The following is a 14,849-nucleotide window of genomic DNA, read 5'->3' on the forward strand; positions in this document are numbered from 1 at the left end:
TTGCTTATCCACTATTGCAACCTCATTGTTTTTTATTTGATGTTTTAATTCTGTGTTGTGTTTTTTCACCTATTGTTTTTGTCCTTTGATGTTTTATATTTTATCATTGCTTGTATTTTGATTTTGCTGTAAGTCGCCCCGAGTCCCCTTCGGGGGAGATGGAGGCAGGATATAAATAAACTTATTATTATTATTATTATTATTATTATTATTATTATTATTATTATTATTATTAAATTTGACCCATTTTGGGTCCAACCTCATGGTCCAAAGAGCTAGTTCCATTTCCATATGGTAGCATCTGTTAGTAGCTTCCTTTTCCATGTTTTGTTCTATTTTGAAAAGATAAAAAGTTTTGTAACAAGACAGTAGGAATTTCAGGATCAGATAGGTCAGTGGTTTTGGTCCCATTTTTTTGTTTTGTCAGTATTGCATACAGTTACTGTTCTGAAGGAGCCTCTGGTGGCGTAGTGGACTAAAGCCTCGTGACTTGAAGTTTGGGTTGCTGACCTGAAGGCTTCCAGGTTCGAATCCCACTCGGGGAGATCGCAGATGAGATCCCTCTATCAGCTCCAGCTCCATGTGGGGACATGAGAGAAGCCTCCCACAAGGATGGTAAAACATCAAAACATCCGGGCGTCCCCTGGGCAACGTCCTTGCAGACGGCCAATTCTCTCACTCCAGAAGCGACTCAAGTTGCTCCTGACACGAAAAAAAAACTGTTCTGAACATCCATAGACACAAAGAGACAATGGACTTATGCATCAAGTAATTGATAGTTCTACTTCGTTTTACTTAGGATTATTGACTTCCCTCCCCCCATGTAGCTGGGAATAGGAAGTGCTTTGCCTCCTCCACCAAAGACAAGACCAAAGAAAGTAGTTCCGTATGGAATTACTTTCTGGAGGTGGATCTACATAGGTAGCAATCCAACTCTTCAAGCTCATTCTAGGTCTTCAAGCTGACTCACCCTCTCGCCTATTAACAGTAGGGTTGTGTGTGATATATGTTTCCTTCGTTTCCTTCATGCATTTGTTCCATGTTGACCGTTCATCTATGTGAAACGAATAACAACATTTTTGTAGGAAACTAGAAGCGACATGAAAATGAAAGCTGCACAGTCATCGTACTTGCTTTCGTTTTCCTTTCGTTTCGGCTGCGTAACAATAAGCAGGTACTGACAGAGGGATGCTTTCCCATTACAGCTGAGGTGTGCCAATTTGTGTTAATAATAATATTAATATTAATACCAACAGTTACTCTGGGACCCTAAGCTGAGTCTGAGAGAGGTCTGCTTCCCCATGACAGCTGATGTGTAACAATGGGTGTTCATAATAATATTAATATTAATAACAATAGTTCCTCTGGGACCCTAAGCTGAGTATGAGAGAGGTCTGCTTCCCCATGACAGCTGATGTGTAACAATGGGTGTTCATAATAATATTAATATTAATAACAATAGTTCCTCTGGGACCCTAAGCTGAGTATGAGAGAGGTCTGCTTCCCCATGACAGCTGATGTGTAACAATGGGTGTTCATAATAATATTAATATTAATAACAATAGTTACTCTGGGACCCTAAGCTGAGTATGAGAGAGGTCTGCTTCCCCATGACAGCTGATGTGTAACAATGGGTGTTCATAATAATATTAATATTAATAACAATAGTTACTCTGGGACCCTAAGCTGAGTATGAGAGAGGTCTGCTTCCCCATGACAGCTGATGTGTAACAATGGGTGTTCATAATAATATTAATATTAATAACAATAGTTACTCTGGTCCCCTAAGCTGTGTCTGAAAGCTTCCCCATGACAGCTGATATGTGCTGATATTATTAACAGAATAATCTTTGAGTTATCCATAGGTCACATCAAAACGCAGGAGATTGGACTAGATGGACCTTATGATTCTAAATCTATAGTTTTGCTCCCAAAACCTGCCCTCAACATATATCAGTTTGGCTTAGCTTATACACTAGTATAAACAGCACTATTCTATTATTAGAATTAAAAGCACCATATCCTGTCAGGCTTGGTTGGTATTTGAATTGGAGATGGCCAGTGAATAACAGGTTCCTTCAGAGAAGGAAACTCTCCAACTCTGTGGGGTTATCACCTAAGGAAAAACCTATGAAATCCATGGGGCCACCATAAGTCTATTTGAAAGCATATAAACACAAACACAGTGCTACCCTTGGTGTGACATTCTCATCTTCAACCTAATGCACCATTGGAATGAACATACTCTAGTACTTTTGGAGCTGCATTTGGCTCCTGGAATGAAGGACAACTCCCAGAGTAAGAAATGAGTGAAGCTACTTGGTTCATCCTCCCCCAATCTGCCCCAGGATGGAAAGGGGTTCATGGTGGTTCTGTCTACCAAGTTTGGTCAAGTTCTGTGACTGCCGGGCTTCGGAGTGGCTTGTGGGAATCGTAACGATTGAAATTACTACAAATCCCATCACCCATGGTCCATTGTTCCACAAACGGCACCAGGATGTAAAGTGCATCATGGGGGTTAAGCGTGTCAAGTTTGGGCCAGGTCCATCGTTCCTGGTGGTCACAGTGGCCTGTGATAGTGGCGGCCAATCAGAAAGCTGTCACATACTCGCATACATACATACATACATACAAACATACATACAAACACTGACTTTTATTATATACTAGCTTGGGGACCCGGCGGTGCCCGGGTTATTAGTAGACGGCATTGAGTTGTTTGGGGATGTGAGGAAATATCACTTAAGTTTGGTCCAGATCCGTCATCAGCTGGGTTCAGTACTGTCTGTATAAGGGTGTACTACAACTCCCAGAGCCAAAGGTCAATCACCCCAAAACCTGCCTGTATGCACAGTTCGGCATGATAGGGCTGTGTGCCAAGTTTGGTCCAAATTCGAAGTTGGCTGGGTTCACTCACTCAAGACAAGCAGTACTCAGATATGGTCTCTATAATGAAGGATATTGCAATGGAGGCTCATGCCAAGGATGCTAATAGAGGGGACAACCGTCTCTTCAGATGGTGATAAGATGGTAGACTTCCTTCCTTCCATTACTATGCCAACTCATAAGAAAATCAACTATGTCAGTCAGGTTATTAATTATGCCAATGTGGTACAGCAACAATGGCATACTTCCAAATTCCATATTTAATTCTGAATCATATTTATTCTGATTATTAACCAAAATATGGGCTCATGCTTCAACCTTCTCAAGCCAGCTGGAGAAGGGTTCAATTAACACCTGTTTTTTGCATGAAAGAAACACGAATGATGGCATTCTTATCATTTATTGCAACAGAACTCACCCTCACAAACTGGGAACCAAACAATTAAAATCTAACCGGTAGAGCATATGTGACATTAAATTGTGGTTGAGCATGAATTTGTGTCCTCCTTGTGTGGGGGAACGAGAAATGGCTCATCTCCCAGATCCTGCCCCCAAAGTCCTATAAAAAGGGTGAACAATCCAAGGCTCCAACATCTTCTTGCTTTGCCAACTTTGAGGTTGTCTGAGATGCGTCAAAGAATGCAGGTGAGACCAACTTCTGAAATTTGGTGTTCAGGTAGCACTTTTTTATTGCAACCAAAAGATGAAAGATAGTAGACCAGGTTGATACTATGGTTACCTGTGGACGACTGTGTGAATTTTGTTCTGCCAATGACCTATAACGTTGAATTTAGAAGTTGGCACACAACTAGTTTTCTATTGGTCAAGCTTTGAAGCCATTTCACCTTTCTTTTTCTTCTTCTCTACCAGAAGACTTTTCATTGTACTAGGTTATGGCAACATCTCAAGGAGCCATGAGTTCTGCAGTCAGGAGAGGGTTTTTAGAAATGTCTTCTCAGACCCTGCCTGTCGTTGTGATCGCATCTCCCCTTACGAACTGGCACAGGCTCTAAGATCTGCCAGGGCCCTTGATCTGTCATGCGCTGGGCCTGTAGCTATTGTCTTTGTATAGGACGTATGCCCAGCAGGAAGCCAGGGCGCCTCAAAGAGAGATTCTTGAGGATTTTCCTGAAAAGGATAGTCCTTTGAGTCTTTAATGAGATAACAAAGTCTTTATTACTGAACAAATAATAAATCTTCAAGGAGTCAAATAACACTTCAAGGTTTCCTTAATAAATTGTTGGCCTTTTCAGTCTTGTCCCCAGGGGACAGACAATAGGCTTTGGATAACTGTGCTTTCTCTATAAGAAGAAAACACCCTTATAACCTCTCCCAGGCTGTCTATCATATGGGTCTAGCTGATGTGGGACCCACTACCGATTCCAAATTCATCTGGTATCGAGTGGACCTAACAACCAAGGCTTGCAGATGTTTCAGCTGGGGTTCCGTGGATCTGTGGTGCTGTTCTCTCTCTGAGGTTTCTTTGGAAACTTTAGGGTTGTTTCCCTCAGGAGCTGTGAGGCTGCAGGGCTGTGAGCTCTTAGTAAGAACCCTTGGGACCTTTCCCCTGGAATTTCTGTTTCTGATTCCTCGGATGTTCTATATCCCCGGATGTTCTTGAGATATGAAGCTTTTCTACGGGACGAGCTGGTCTACGTCCTATAGCTTAGCTTCCTTAGTGAGACTGACTTAAAAATGGCTCCTTCCCTCCCAGAGCCCTGAACAAGGGGCGGAACCAAACTTAATGATGATGGACAGGCAGCTTGCCCTATGACTGCAAACATTAGCAGAAAGAAAATAAAGTTGGAGCTTCTAGTACAGCCATACCAGCACAGCCCTCCTCTCACTCCTGTCATCGTCAAGTATGATCCATAATTCTTAATCAGAGTCTTAGGTGTTGAGCTAAACTTCAGAGAACCTCAACTGCTGACCATACTGGCTGGAGGATTCTAAGAATGGGTTGTTGTATGTCTTTCGGGCTGTGTGGCCATGTTCCAGAAGCATTCTCTCCTGACGTTTCGCCCACATCTATGGCAGGCATCCTCAGAGGTTGCCTCACAACCTCTGAGGATGCCTGCCATAGATGTGGGCGAAACGTCAGGAGAGAATGCTTCTGGAACATGGCCACACAGCCCGAAAGACATACAACAACCCTGTGATTCTGGCCATGAAAGCCTTCGACAACACGATTCTAAGAATGTTCACCCAGTAATCACCCCAAACTCTTATTTTAGTGTTGATCAGCTTCCAAACAGTGGGTTGTTGTGAGTCTTTCAGGATGTACTAACTCTTCTAAATCTTCTAAACACTTGAGTGTTGCATTTACTAAGACTGTCATTTTCCCCAGTCCCATATATGGTTCCTCCATCTTTCACTCATTTTCTTGATATCTCATTCCAGTGCCAGCGGAGTCCATCCCAGGGGATGTCCGGACGAGGCTGCTATGCATCATGTCCCTCATCCACAGTGATGATACAACCACCACCATTTATGATGGTCATCCCAGGACCCTCCCTTTACTGCCCCACTAAGCCTCTTTGCATTAAGCAAACCATGTCTTCTATGGGCAGAGGAATGATTGGAGGCGGAATGGGTGGAGGAATGGGCGGAGGAATGGGAGGTGGAATGGGAGGTGGAATGGGAGGAGGAATGGGAGGTGGAATGGGAGGAGGCAGTGGTGGTGGTGGTGGTGGTGGAGGAAAAGGTCAAAGACAAGGTCAAGGAAAATTCTTTCTATATGATAATGGCCCATCTTGCTGTTCTGACCCCTCTCTGGAATATTTCTATGATGAGGTACTACCTCTAGAATATTTCTGTGAAGAACCTTCCTATCCAGAATGGTAATCGGAATCAGGACACGGCTCAGGCATTGCGGCCCTGCACCATTCCAGGGTAGTTCTGCCTTACTCATGGATCTAACCAATCAACGGTGAAGACACAAGAAGACTAAGAGAAGACGGAAAGATGCATGGGCAACCTCTTCCAAGCAAATTGTCGGACATTTTCCTATACACCCTGGCTTACAACATGGTTAGAAGTTTTGAGAGTCACTCTTAGAGAAGTCTTCTTACTACTATATTTTGGAATGAAGGTGCTTTCCTCCTGAACTTTCTTACCTTTTTTCCTGTGCCTTATATGTTTTTAACTTCAGAGCCAGAAAATTGATAGAATACTGTTATAATGTATAACAACGTAATTAGCAACAATACACAAGAGGGAAAGTAGTCATTGTTGTTGTGTAATATCTAAGAAATACAGTAGAGCAAAAGAAGACGAAGAAGAAAAGAAGTCCACTTGTTCTTGTAGTCATTGCCATAGTGTAGTATTTCTCCTACTGTTTACTCACAGTATATTATTAATCTTGGCTGCTAAAGTTGTAAACTGTTGCTCTGTTTGATCTCTTCTCAGCATTGTTTTGAAGGTCTATGCAATGCTGTACTTTAAATTTCACTCTGTATTAAATCTTGCAATCCATCACATGCCTCCTTGTTGTTTTCGGTGTGTAGTATAACGGTTAAGATATTGCAACGTTGCATATAATGAATAAACACACTGAGAATAATGTGGAAGATCCAGAAGTATGGTCAGCTACAGACACAAAATACTATTGTCCCCTTTCACACTATTCCAAATAACTCTAATATTAAGTATCTCAGATACTTCAAAGACTATAAACCAGACCCTTCTGTGACATCAAAGATGACTCTAAAATTGTTTATTCCTTTCAGTGGTTCCCAACCTGTGGTCCGTGGACCACCAGTGGTCCCAAGGACTAAAATATGGTCTGTGGCCTCAACGTTACTACACTGTTGCAACAAGAGCGACTGGTCTCTCGAAACCCTCTTATACTGCTATGGCAACAGGAGAGGAGAAGTTGATTACCCACAAAGGTGTGACAACAGGCCTCCTGACTGCAGCTTCAAACAGCAAAACTATTCGTCTCTTATGTTGAAATAAAAGTTTTTTTCAAAAACACACACACAATGATAGGAAAACAAATAACTAAGGATAAAACGGATGCAAAAGAAATCAAGAAACTCACTGTTCAATTCATAGGTTCACCATAGGTTGACAAGAAGTTGAAGGCACACCAGCAGCGCACACACAATATTATTATTGATGTCTTTCATCTTCACTCTTATGCACTGTTGGAATGAACCCGCTCCAGAATTTCTGGGGAACTGAATTTGGTCTCTGGGATAAAAACAACAAAAAATAAAACCTCAGTCCTTTACTCAAAGCAAGATGAATCTAGATATGGTTCCTCCACTAAAAGATACTACATTGCACTAAAGCAGTGGTTTCTAACCTTTTTTTGACTAGGGACCACTTGACCAGGGACCACTTGACCAATTGACCAGGGACAACTTTGACTAGGGACGACTTTGACTAGGGACGACTTTGACTAGGGACCACTTTACCAGGAACCACTTGACCAAGGATCAATTGACCAGGGATGACTTTGACCAGGAACCATTTTGACTAGGAACCACTTGATCAGGGACAACTTTGACTAGGGACCACTTGACCAGGAACCACTTGACCAAGGACCAATTGACCAGGGATGACTTTGACCAGGGACCATTTTGACTAGGAACCACTTGATCAGGGACAACTTTGACTAGGGACCACTTGACCAGGAACCACTTGACCAAGGACCAATTGACCAGGGATGACTTTGACCAGGAACCATTTTGACTAGGAACCACTTGATCAGGGACAACTTTGACTAGGGACCACTTGACCAGGAACCACTTGACCAAGGACCAATTGACCAGGGATGACTTTGACCAGGGACCATTTTGACTAGGAACCACTTGATCAGGGACCACTTTGACCAGAGATCACTTGGCCAGGGACCACTTTGACCAGAGAACACTTTGATCAGGAACCACTCTCCAACATTAGTATCAAAAGAGTTACGACAAATCAGGTTTTGGTCAACTTTAGATTCACTTTGGTCATTTGGAGTGCTGATTCAGAAAATTGCATTGGATAAACCACATCAGCTCTAGTATCCAATGCAGAACATATACCATCCAGTAGTCATCATCTGCCCGTCCACAGAAAACCATATTTAATAATCTAGAGCTGATATGGTCTATCCAATGCAATTTTCTGAATCGAAAAAAACTCAGAAACAGGCTTCAAAATGAAGATACCAAGGCACCCTGCTTCCAGGCAACACATGGAACAGCTCTGCTCAGCGGGAGGGAGGAGGAGGAGAAGCAGCAGTCAGGAGGCTTGTTGTTGCACCTTTCGTGGTTAGTCAGCCTCTCCCCTCCCAACATCCCCATTGTCTCAGCACTTATAAGAGGATTTCACGAGACTGTCACTCTTGTTGCAACAGTGTAGTAACGGTGAGGCCATGAACCATATTGTAGTTCTTGGGGACCACTGGTGGTCCATGGACCACAGGTTGGGAAGCACTGCACTAAAGCATCTCTCCAGATGTATGGTTAGAAGGTGAAATGAACAAACAAACTGACATGATGCCCCTTTGAAAAATGGATGATGGACATGGAAAGACGCTAGAAAATGTCTGCCATTTTCAAGGCGGAGTATTCACAAATGTCCACCAGAGGGTTCTGGTTGCTTCCTGAACCGCAAACCCTATGATTCCATGATATTGCAATTGTATTTAGTGAAAATATATCTTACTTAGGAATAAATTAAGTTCTCCAAGTATGATTCCTTATTGTTCAAGACAGAGATGAAGACTACATTGCTTTTCAGATGTTTTTAGATTGCAGGTCTCATAGTTTGCTATTACTTCCCATGCTTTCTGGGACTGAACTTTTGCCTTATTGATCACTCTCAAAGGTTTCTTGGCCACACATGCTCTGGTTTTCCCCATAGACAATACACTTGGAAAGACACGGGATGTTCTACATTATGGCATCACATCCACTCAGGAATTTTTTTAAAAAAATAGTCTAGGATGGATCTAAGAGTTTGTCTTCTATGTTTAGTTTGGCATCTATGGAGAGATAAGTGTGAACATGTGTCCTTATTGGCCTCCTCTCCCCATATATACAACTCTAAATGGTATCCTCCCTTCAGCAAAAACTGTTTTTCCTCAACAGATGTTTGAGAATTGACCGTTGATGAGGACAGACCAATGTGACATTACATCTCATCACATTATCTTTGGGATTCATGGGGTCACAGTGGGGGACGTAGAGAACCCATCGCTCCATGTCCCACACCACATTGCCTATCGTCCAGAAGGCAACACAGGAAGTGTCCCATGTTGCCACGGTAATGACATAAGCCGCTTGCTCTCCCCTTGGTTTGAACAGGAGTTCCCAGCACCACCTGGGTATGGCCCACTGGGACAGATCAGAGATATTGTAGGACAGTGCCTTCCAGTCCCATCCCAACAAGATGACCCAGAATGATGTCATGGCCAATGGTATAATAATAATAATAATAATAATAATAATAATAATAATAATAATAATAATAATAATAATAATAATAATAAAAAATACCTGTCATAAGATATACTGTTGGCATTATTAGTTGGATACAGGCAGAAATGGACAACTTGGACAGAAAAACAAGAAAACTCAAAAAAAGCACTTTTTGTCTGCAGTGCTTTGAGGAGTTTCTGATTTTTAACTTCAATTAAAGCAGGTTCTTCACTTTGCTTTACATATTCTGCCAGGGCATGTTCTTCTTTTTTGACTGCTTGTTTTACTTGTAAGAGTCCTCTGCCCCCTTATCTTCTAGGCAGATATGGCCGGTCAACATCACTGCAAGGTTGCAGTGAATGATGAATGGTCATGAGTTTTCTTGTTTTTCTGTCCAAATTGTCCAGTTCCACCTGTGTCCAATTTATAATGCCAGCAGGATATCTTATGACAGGTATGGCTCTGAGATCTTTTGGCACAGCACCTAATGACATATTATTATTATGTCAAAAAGCTTTTTTGCTATCACAGACTTGTGAATATAATTCAGTTTTGCTTTCTTTGTTTTGTTTTGGGTGCTGTGTAAGCTCAGGCCTGTAAAAAGGTTGTGATTGAAAATCATTATTACCATCATCATCATCATCATCATCATCATCATCATCACCTGCAGGTTCCCAATAGCTCCTCTATATATTGCTTGGCTCCCAGGTGGGCCCTCAGAGCTAAAGGTCTTCTGAAAAGTTGCCTTGGAAAGTTGGATAGAAATAGACAAGACAAAATGCAACCTTTCCACAATGCCTTTAGGTTGGAGGACCCAATTAGGAACCAAATTCTTCAGAAGAGACAACTTGACCTTCAGATGATGAGACAATATGCCTCCTTCCTTCCACTGCTGCACCATCTCAAAAGAACGTCAACTACGCCAAGTTAAGGGTTGGTGGTTATGCCAATGTGATACACCAACAGGATTCCTGCCCTGATTATTGTCCAAAATATGACATTGTGCTTCAGCCTTCTCAAAACAGCTGGAGCAGGGTTCAATTATCACCTTTTTAACATCGAAGAAACACGAATGATGGCATTCTTATCATTTATTGCAACAGAACTCACCTCACAAACAATTAAAATGTAACCGGTAGAGCAAATATGACATTAAATTGTGGTTGAGCATGAATTTGTGTCCTCCTTGTGTGGGGGGAAGAGAAATGTCTCATTTCCCAGATCCTGCCCCCAAAGTCTTATAAAAAGGTGAACATCCCAAGGCAACAGCATCTTCTTGCCTTGCCAACTTGGAGGTTGTCTCAGATGCACCACAGGATGCAGGTGAGACCCGTTTCTGAAATGATACTTTGGTTGCACTTTTATTTCAATAGAGGACTAATTCCCAACTTGTGTTGCACCCAAAAAAAGGAAGGTAGCCAGGGAGATACTATGTGTTTGTTTTGTCGATGTTTGTTGTGTGAATTATGTATTGGATATCGAAGTTGATGCACAAATAGTTTTCAATTTACGTTTCAGAAGGTCAAGTTTTGAGTCCTCTTCTCCATTCCAATCTGGAGTATCGCAGGTTCTTCTATCCTGTCCACCAACCCTGTCTTGCAAAACTCTAGCTTAACTCAGAATTCCTAAAAATAATACCATAATTGGAACATCTGGGAAAGTAGGAGATTGGGTGCATGAGAAGAACTTGGCTTTCCTCAAATTTGATCAGTATGGTGTGACAACTACAAAGAGTAATATGGTAACCCCAACCATGTCCAAAAATTAGCAATACAGACAGATGTCCATGGGTCCATCCCCATTCTAGAATAAATGCAGCATTGTTCAATGTGGTGGAATCTGGGCTCGTTATTATGGAATGATGTACGCATTGATAAAGCCATATTGATATATTTTTATAAATAGTTGGTTGAAGAAGATATTGATTTCTTGAGTGAACACTACTTGCAAGTTTTCCTAATTTCTTGCAATTATTATTATTATTATTATTATTATTATTATTATTATTATTATTATTATTTTAGTATTAATAGAATTAATAATTAAATGTATTTCCCTCAGAGCTGCTAAGAGGCCGACTGTCTGGAATTCCTTACTCCCAAAGACTAGGCCCCTGTGAGGGAAATGAAATAGAAACAATAGAACACATTTTATTGCAGGGTCGCTATTACACTGTGCTACGTAGCCAACTTTTATATCCAATTGTGTCCCGCATGACCAGCCATCCCCCATATACAGGAGATTGTTAGATATCTTTTAGAGGACAAGTGTCACAGGCTGATTTTTATAGTGGCAAAAGTCTTCACAGTGGCAACAGGGCTGAGAAAGAAACTTACCTCGGGTTGGGGTATTACTTGAAATCATGTATTTTGATCTTGGAAAATATATTTCTCCTGGCATGGGAGAGTTTATTAACGACTGTTTACTGGTGGGTTTGTGGACTGTAATAAAACTGTAAACTGTTATTATTAGTATTATTATATTTATTTTATATCCTGCTTTATCTGTCCCGAAGGGGACTCAAAGCAGTTCATTTCCCCCTTTTTATTATTTTAAAATGAGCACTTTAACATATTATATTGACAAATGTCCTAGAGATATATCAATGTGTTCATATGAAAAGCTACCTTAAGATTTTTATATGTGGTAGTTAGTAGGCTTGTGCATTTCGGGTGTATCGCTATCCGTTTCTGCTTGCCAGAAACTGGAAGCCCCTCATGTCCATTTTCCAGCGTCTCCCAAAAACAGCTCTGTTGCCAAATGGGTGTTTCCATTCCACATCTGAAAAAAATTGTTGTTTTCAGCCCAGGGAAGAAAGAGCAATGACCTGGAGTTGATCTATCCTCCCTGGACTACCTTAAAAATCCCATCTCTTGCTTGCAAGGCTGCAATCTCCTTTCTGCTTGGGATTTTGCTTCCTTAAAGCTGTTTCTACTTTCAAGTCTAGAAGAGAAGTAGGTTTCTCTTTTTGTTTGCTGAAATTACTACTATTAATAATAATCTTTTAGAAGGATTTCCTGAAGGAGAGGAAGGGAAGGGGGGGGGAAGCTAAAAGAGCAAAAGCCCCCAAATAAAGGAACATCAAAAAGAGTCAACTGTGGTGCTGAATAGGGGAGGAGGAGCCAAGATTGGCTCCCACTTGCTTTCATTGAGGGTGAGTTTTTGTACTGGAAGGGCCCTTAAAATTACGAGAAAGTAGAAGAACCTCGGGAAAAAATAGTGCGATTCACCCTTCTGAAATCAGTGCATATTTATAAGAAGCACAGAGTTCAGTATGAAATGAGGACACATTATCGATATGTGGAGTTAAAGCATTTAACTGGCAGCACAGTCAATGTTTATTTGGAATACATTCAACGAAATTTACCTGAAGGAGTCGCCATGGAAATAAAAAAGACCAGATTAGAAAGACTTCCTGAACATATTCAGACACCTGTTTGGGATACACTGCCTGAAGTAGAAGAAACTGCAGCTAAATCATGAAACACCTAGACTCCCCCCACCCCACCCCACACATTTTACATGAAAGAATAAAATAATGTAACAGTTTTAAAAAAATACGAGATCTTAGAAGTACCGAAGGTACCGAAGGAAACTGAATTTGTGCACAACTCTACTAGCTAGGAAGTTTATCTCTTTGGACTGTAACTGCCAGAATCCTTTGGTTGCCATAACTAATGGCCATACTGTGGGATCCTAATAATAATAATAATAATAATAATAATAATAATAATAATAATAATAATAATAATACTTTATTTATACCCCACCACCATCTCCCCGTGGGGACTCGGGGCGGCTTACATGGGGCAGAGGCCCAAACAACATAGAACAAAACATAGGCAACATAATACAAATCACACTATAAAGAGATAAAACAGTAATACAATATATCCATTAAAACAAAAATACGGGATAAAAAATTGCATTTAAAACACATAAATGGTAAAATCGTAATGAAAACATGATAGATTATTAAAAACCCTCCTGGGAATATTTGTCCAGTAATAACTTCTCCAGACTCTAATTTTTATGTCCATCAGCTTCTAGGGCAAGGGAGTTGTATTTACACATTTACAATTCACTGCAGCAGTAAGCATGAATTCTCAACTCAGGGACATTTGAGTGGTGCAATGACAAATACCTTCAATTGCCCCAATCCAATATATGGTTCATGTTTGACTCATTTCCTTGATTTCTCATTCCAGTGCCAGCGTAAGCCACCACAAAGGATGTCTGGCCAAGGGCGAGGCTGCTACGCAACATGTCCCTCATCTACAGTGATGATACAACCACCGCCATTTGTTCTGACCATTCCAGGACCCTCCCTGTACTGCCCCACTAAGCCGTTTTGCATAACTCAACAAAGTCATCGTATGCTTGGTGGTGGAGGCGGAATGGGAGGCGGAATGGGTGGAGGAATGGGAGGAGGAATGGGAGGAGGAATGGGAGGAGGAATGGGTGGAGGAATGGGAGGAGGAATGGGAGGAGGAATGGGTGGAGGAATGGGAGGAGGAATGGGAGGAGGCAGTGGTGGTGGTGGTGGAGGAGGAGGAAAAGGAGGAAGAGGAGGAAGAGGAGGTGGTAGTTGTGGTGGTAGTGGTGGTGGAGGCGGAGGAGGAAGAGGAGGAGGAAAAGGCAAATTCTTTTTCTATGATGATGATGCCTCCTCTTGCTGTGACAATCCCGCACCTCTGGAATACTTCTATGAAGAACCTTCCTATCCAGAATCAGAATCAGGATATGGTTCAGGCATTGCAACCCTGTACCGTTCCAGGTTAAATCTGCCTAGCAACTACCCACTCTTATAACTGACCAACGGCAAAGACATAAGAAAACGAAGACAAGACAGAATGATGCACGGACGACCTCTTTCAAGTAAACTTTCACCAATTCTCCCCCATCCCTGACTTACACTATGAAGAACTGTGACTGGATAGAAGTTCTGAAAGTCACTTTTGGAAAAGTCAACTCTTCCTTCTGCTATAGTTTGGAATGAACAGTCTTTCCCCCTGGTATATCTTGCCATTCATCGTGTCCATTATAGATTCCGAATTTTGGAGCTTAAAGATTTGTTGAACACTGTTATAACCTGTAACTATGTGATAAGCAGGAGGAGAAGCAAAGAGGGAAAATGGAAAGACGAGGAAGAAGATGAAGAATTAGAAGTTCATATGTTGTTGTTGACATATTGTTCCACTTTGCTCCACTACGAAATTATACTGTTGTTCTTTCATCCCACTTGATCTCTTCTCAGCTTTGTTTTGAAGGCCTATACAATGTTCTCCTTTCAACTTCACTCTATATTAAATCTTGCAAACCATCATATGCCTCCCGTTGTTTCTGTTGTGTAGGGCAATGGCTAAGAAATGCAAGCTGTGATGCTAAGTAAGATACTACTACACTGCAGAGTTAATCCAGTTTGATCCCACTTATTTATTATTCAACCTCTACATTAACTCTATGGTGGAGCAATTGCACAACATGGACTTTCATCCTCCAAAACTCGCGGGGAGACATATCTCCATCCTACTCTATGCTGATGAT

At 41.5% G+C, this 14,849-nt stretch overlaps 1 protein-coding gene across 1 annotated transcript; it reads left to right on the plus strand.

Moving 5' to 3' along the window:
• Positions 1-13,519: 13,519 nt before the first annotated feature.
• LOC134294352 (heterogeneous nuclear ribonucleoprotein 87F-like) lies at positions 13,520-14,628 on the plus strand. The gene has a single exon (XM_062965166.1). The coding sequence runs from the start codon at positions 13,535-13,537 to the stop codon at positions 14,111-14,113; it is 579 nt and encodes a 192-aa protein (XP_062821236.1). The 5' UTR covers positions 13,520-13,534; the 3' UTR covers positions 14,114-14,628.
• The last annotated feature ends 221 nt before the right edge of the window (positions 14,629-14,849 follow it).

The sequence above is a fragment of the Anolis carolinensis genome, unplaced genomic scaffold (assembly GCF_035594765.1).
Source record: "Anolis carolinensis isolate JA03-04 unplaced genomic scaffold, rAnoCar3.1.pri scaffold_14, whole genome shotgun sequence".
Lineage (NCBI taxonomy): Eukaryota > Metazoa > Chordata > Lepidosauria > Squamata > Dactyloidae > Anolis > Anolis carolinensis.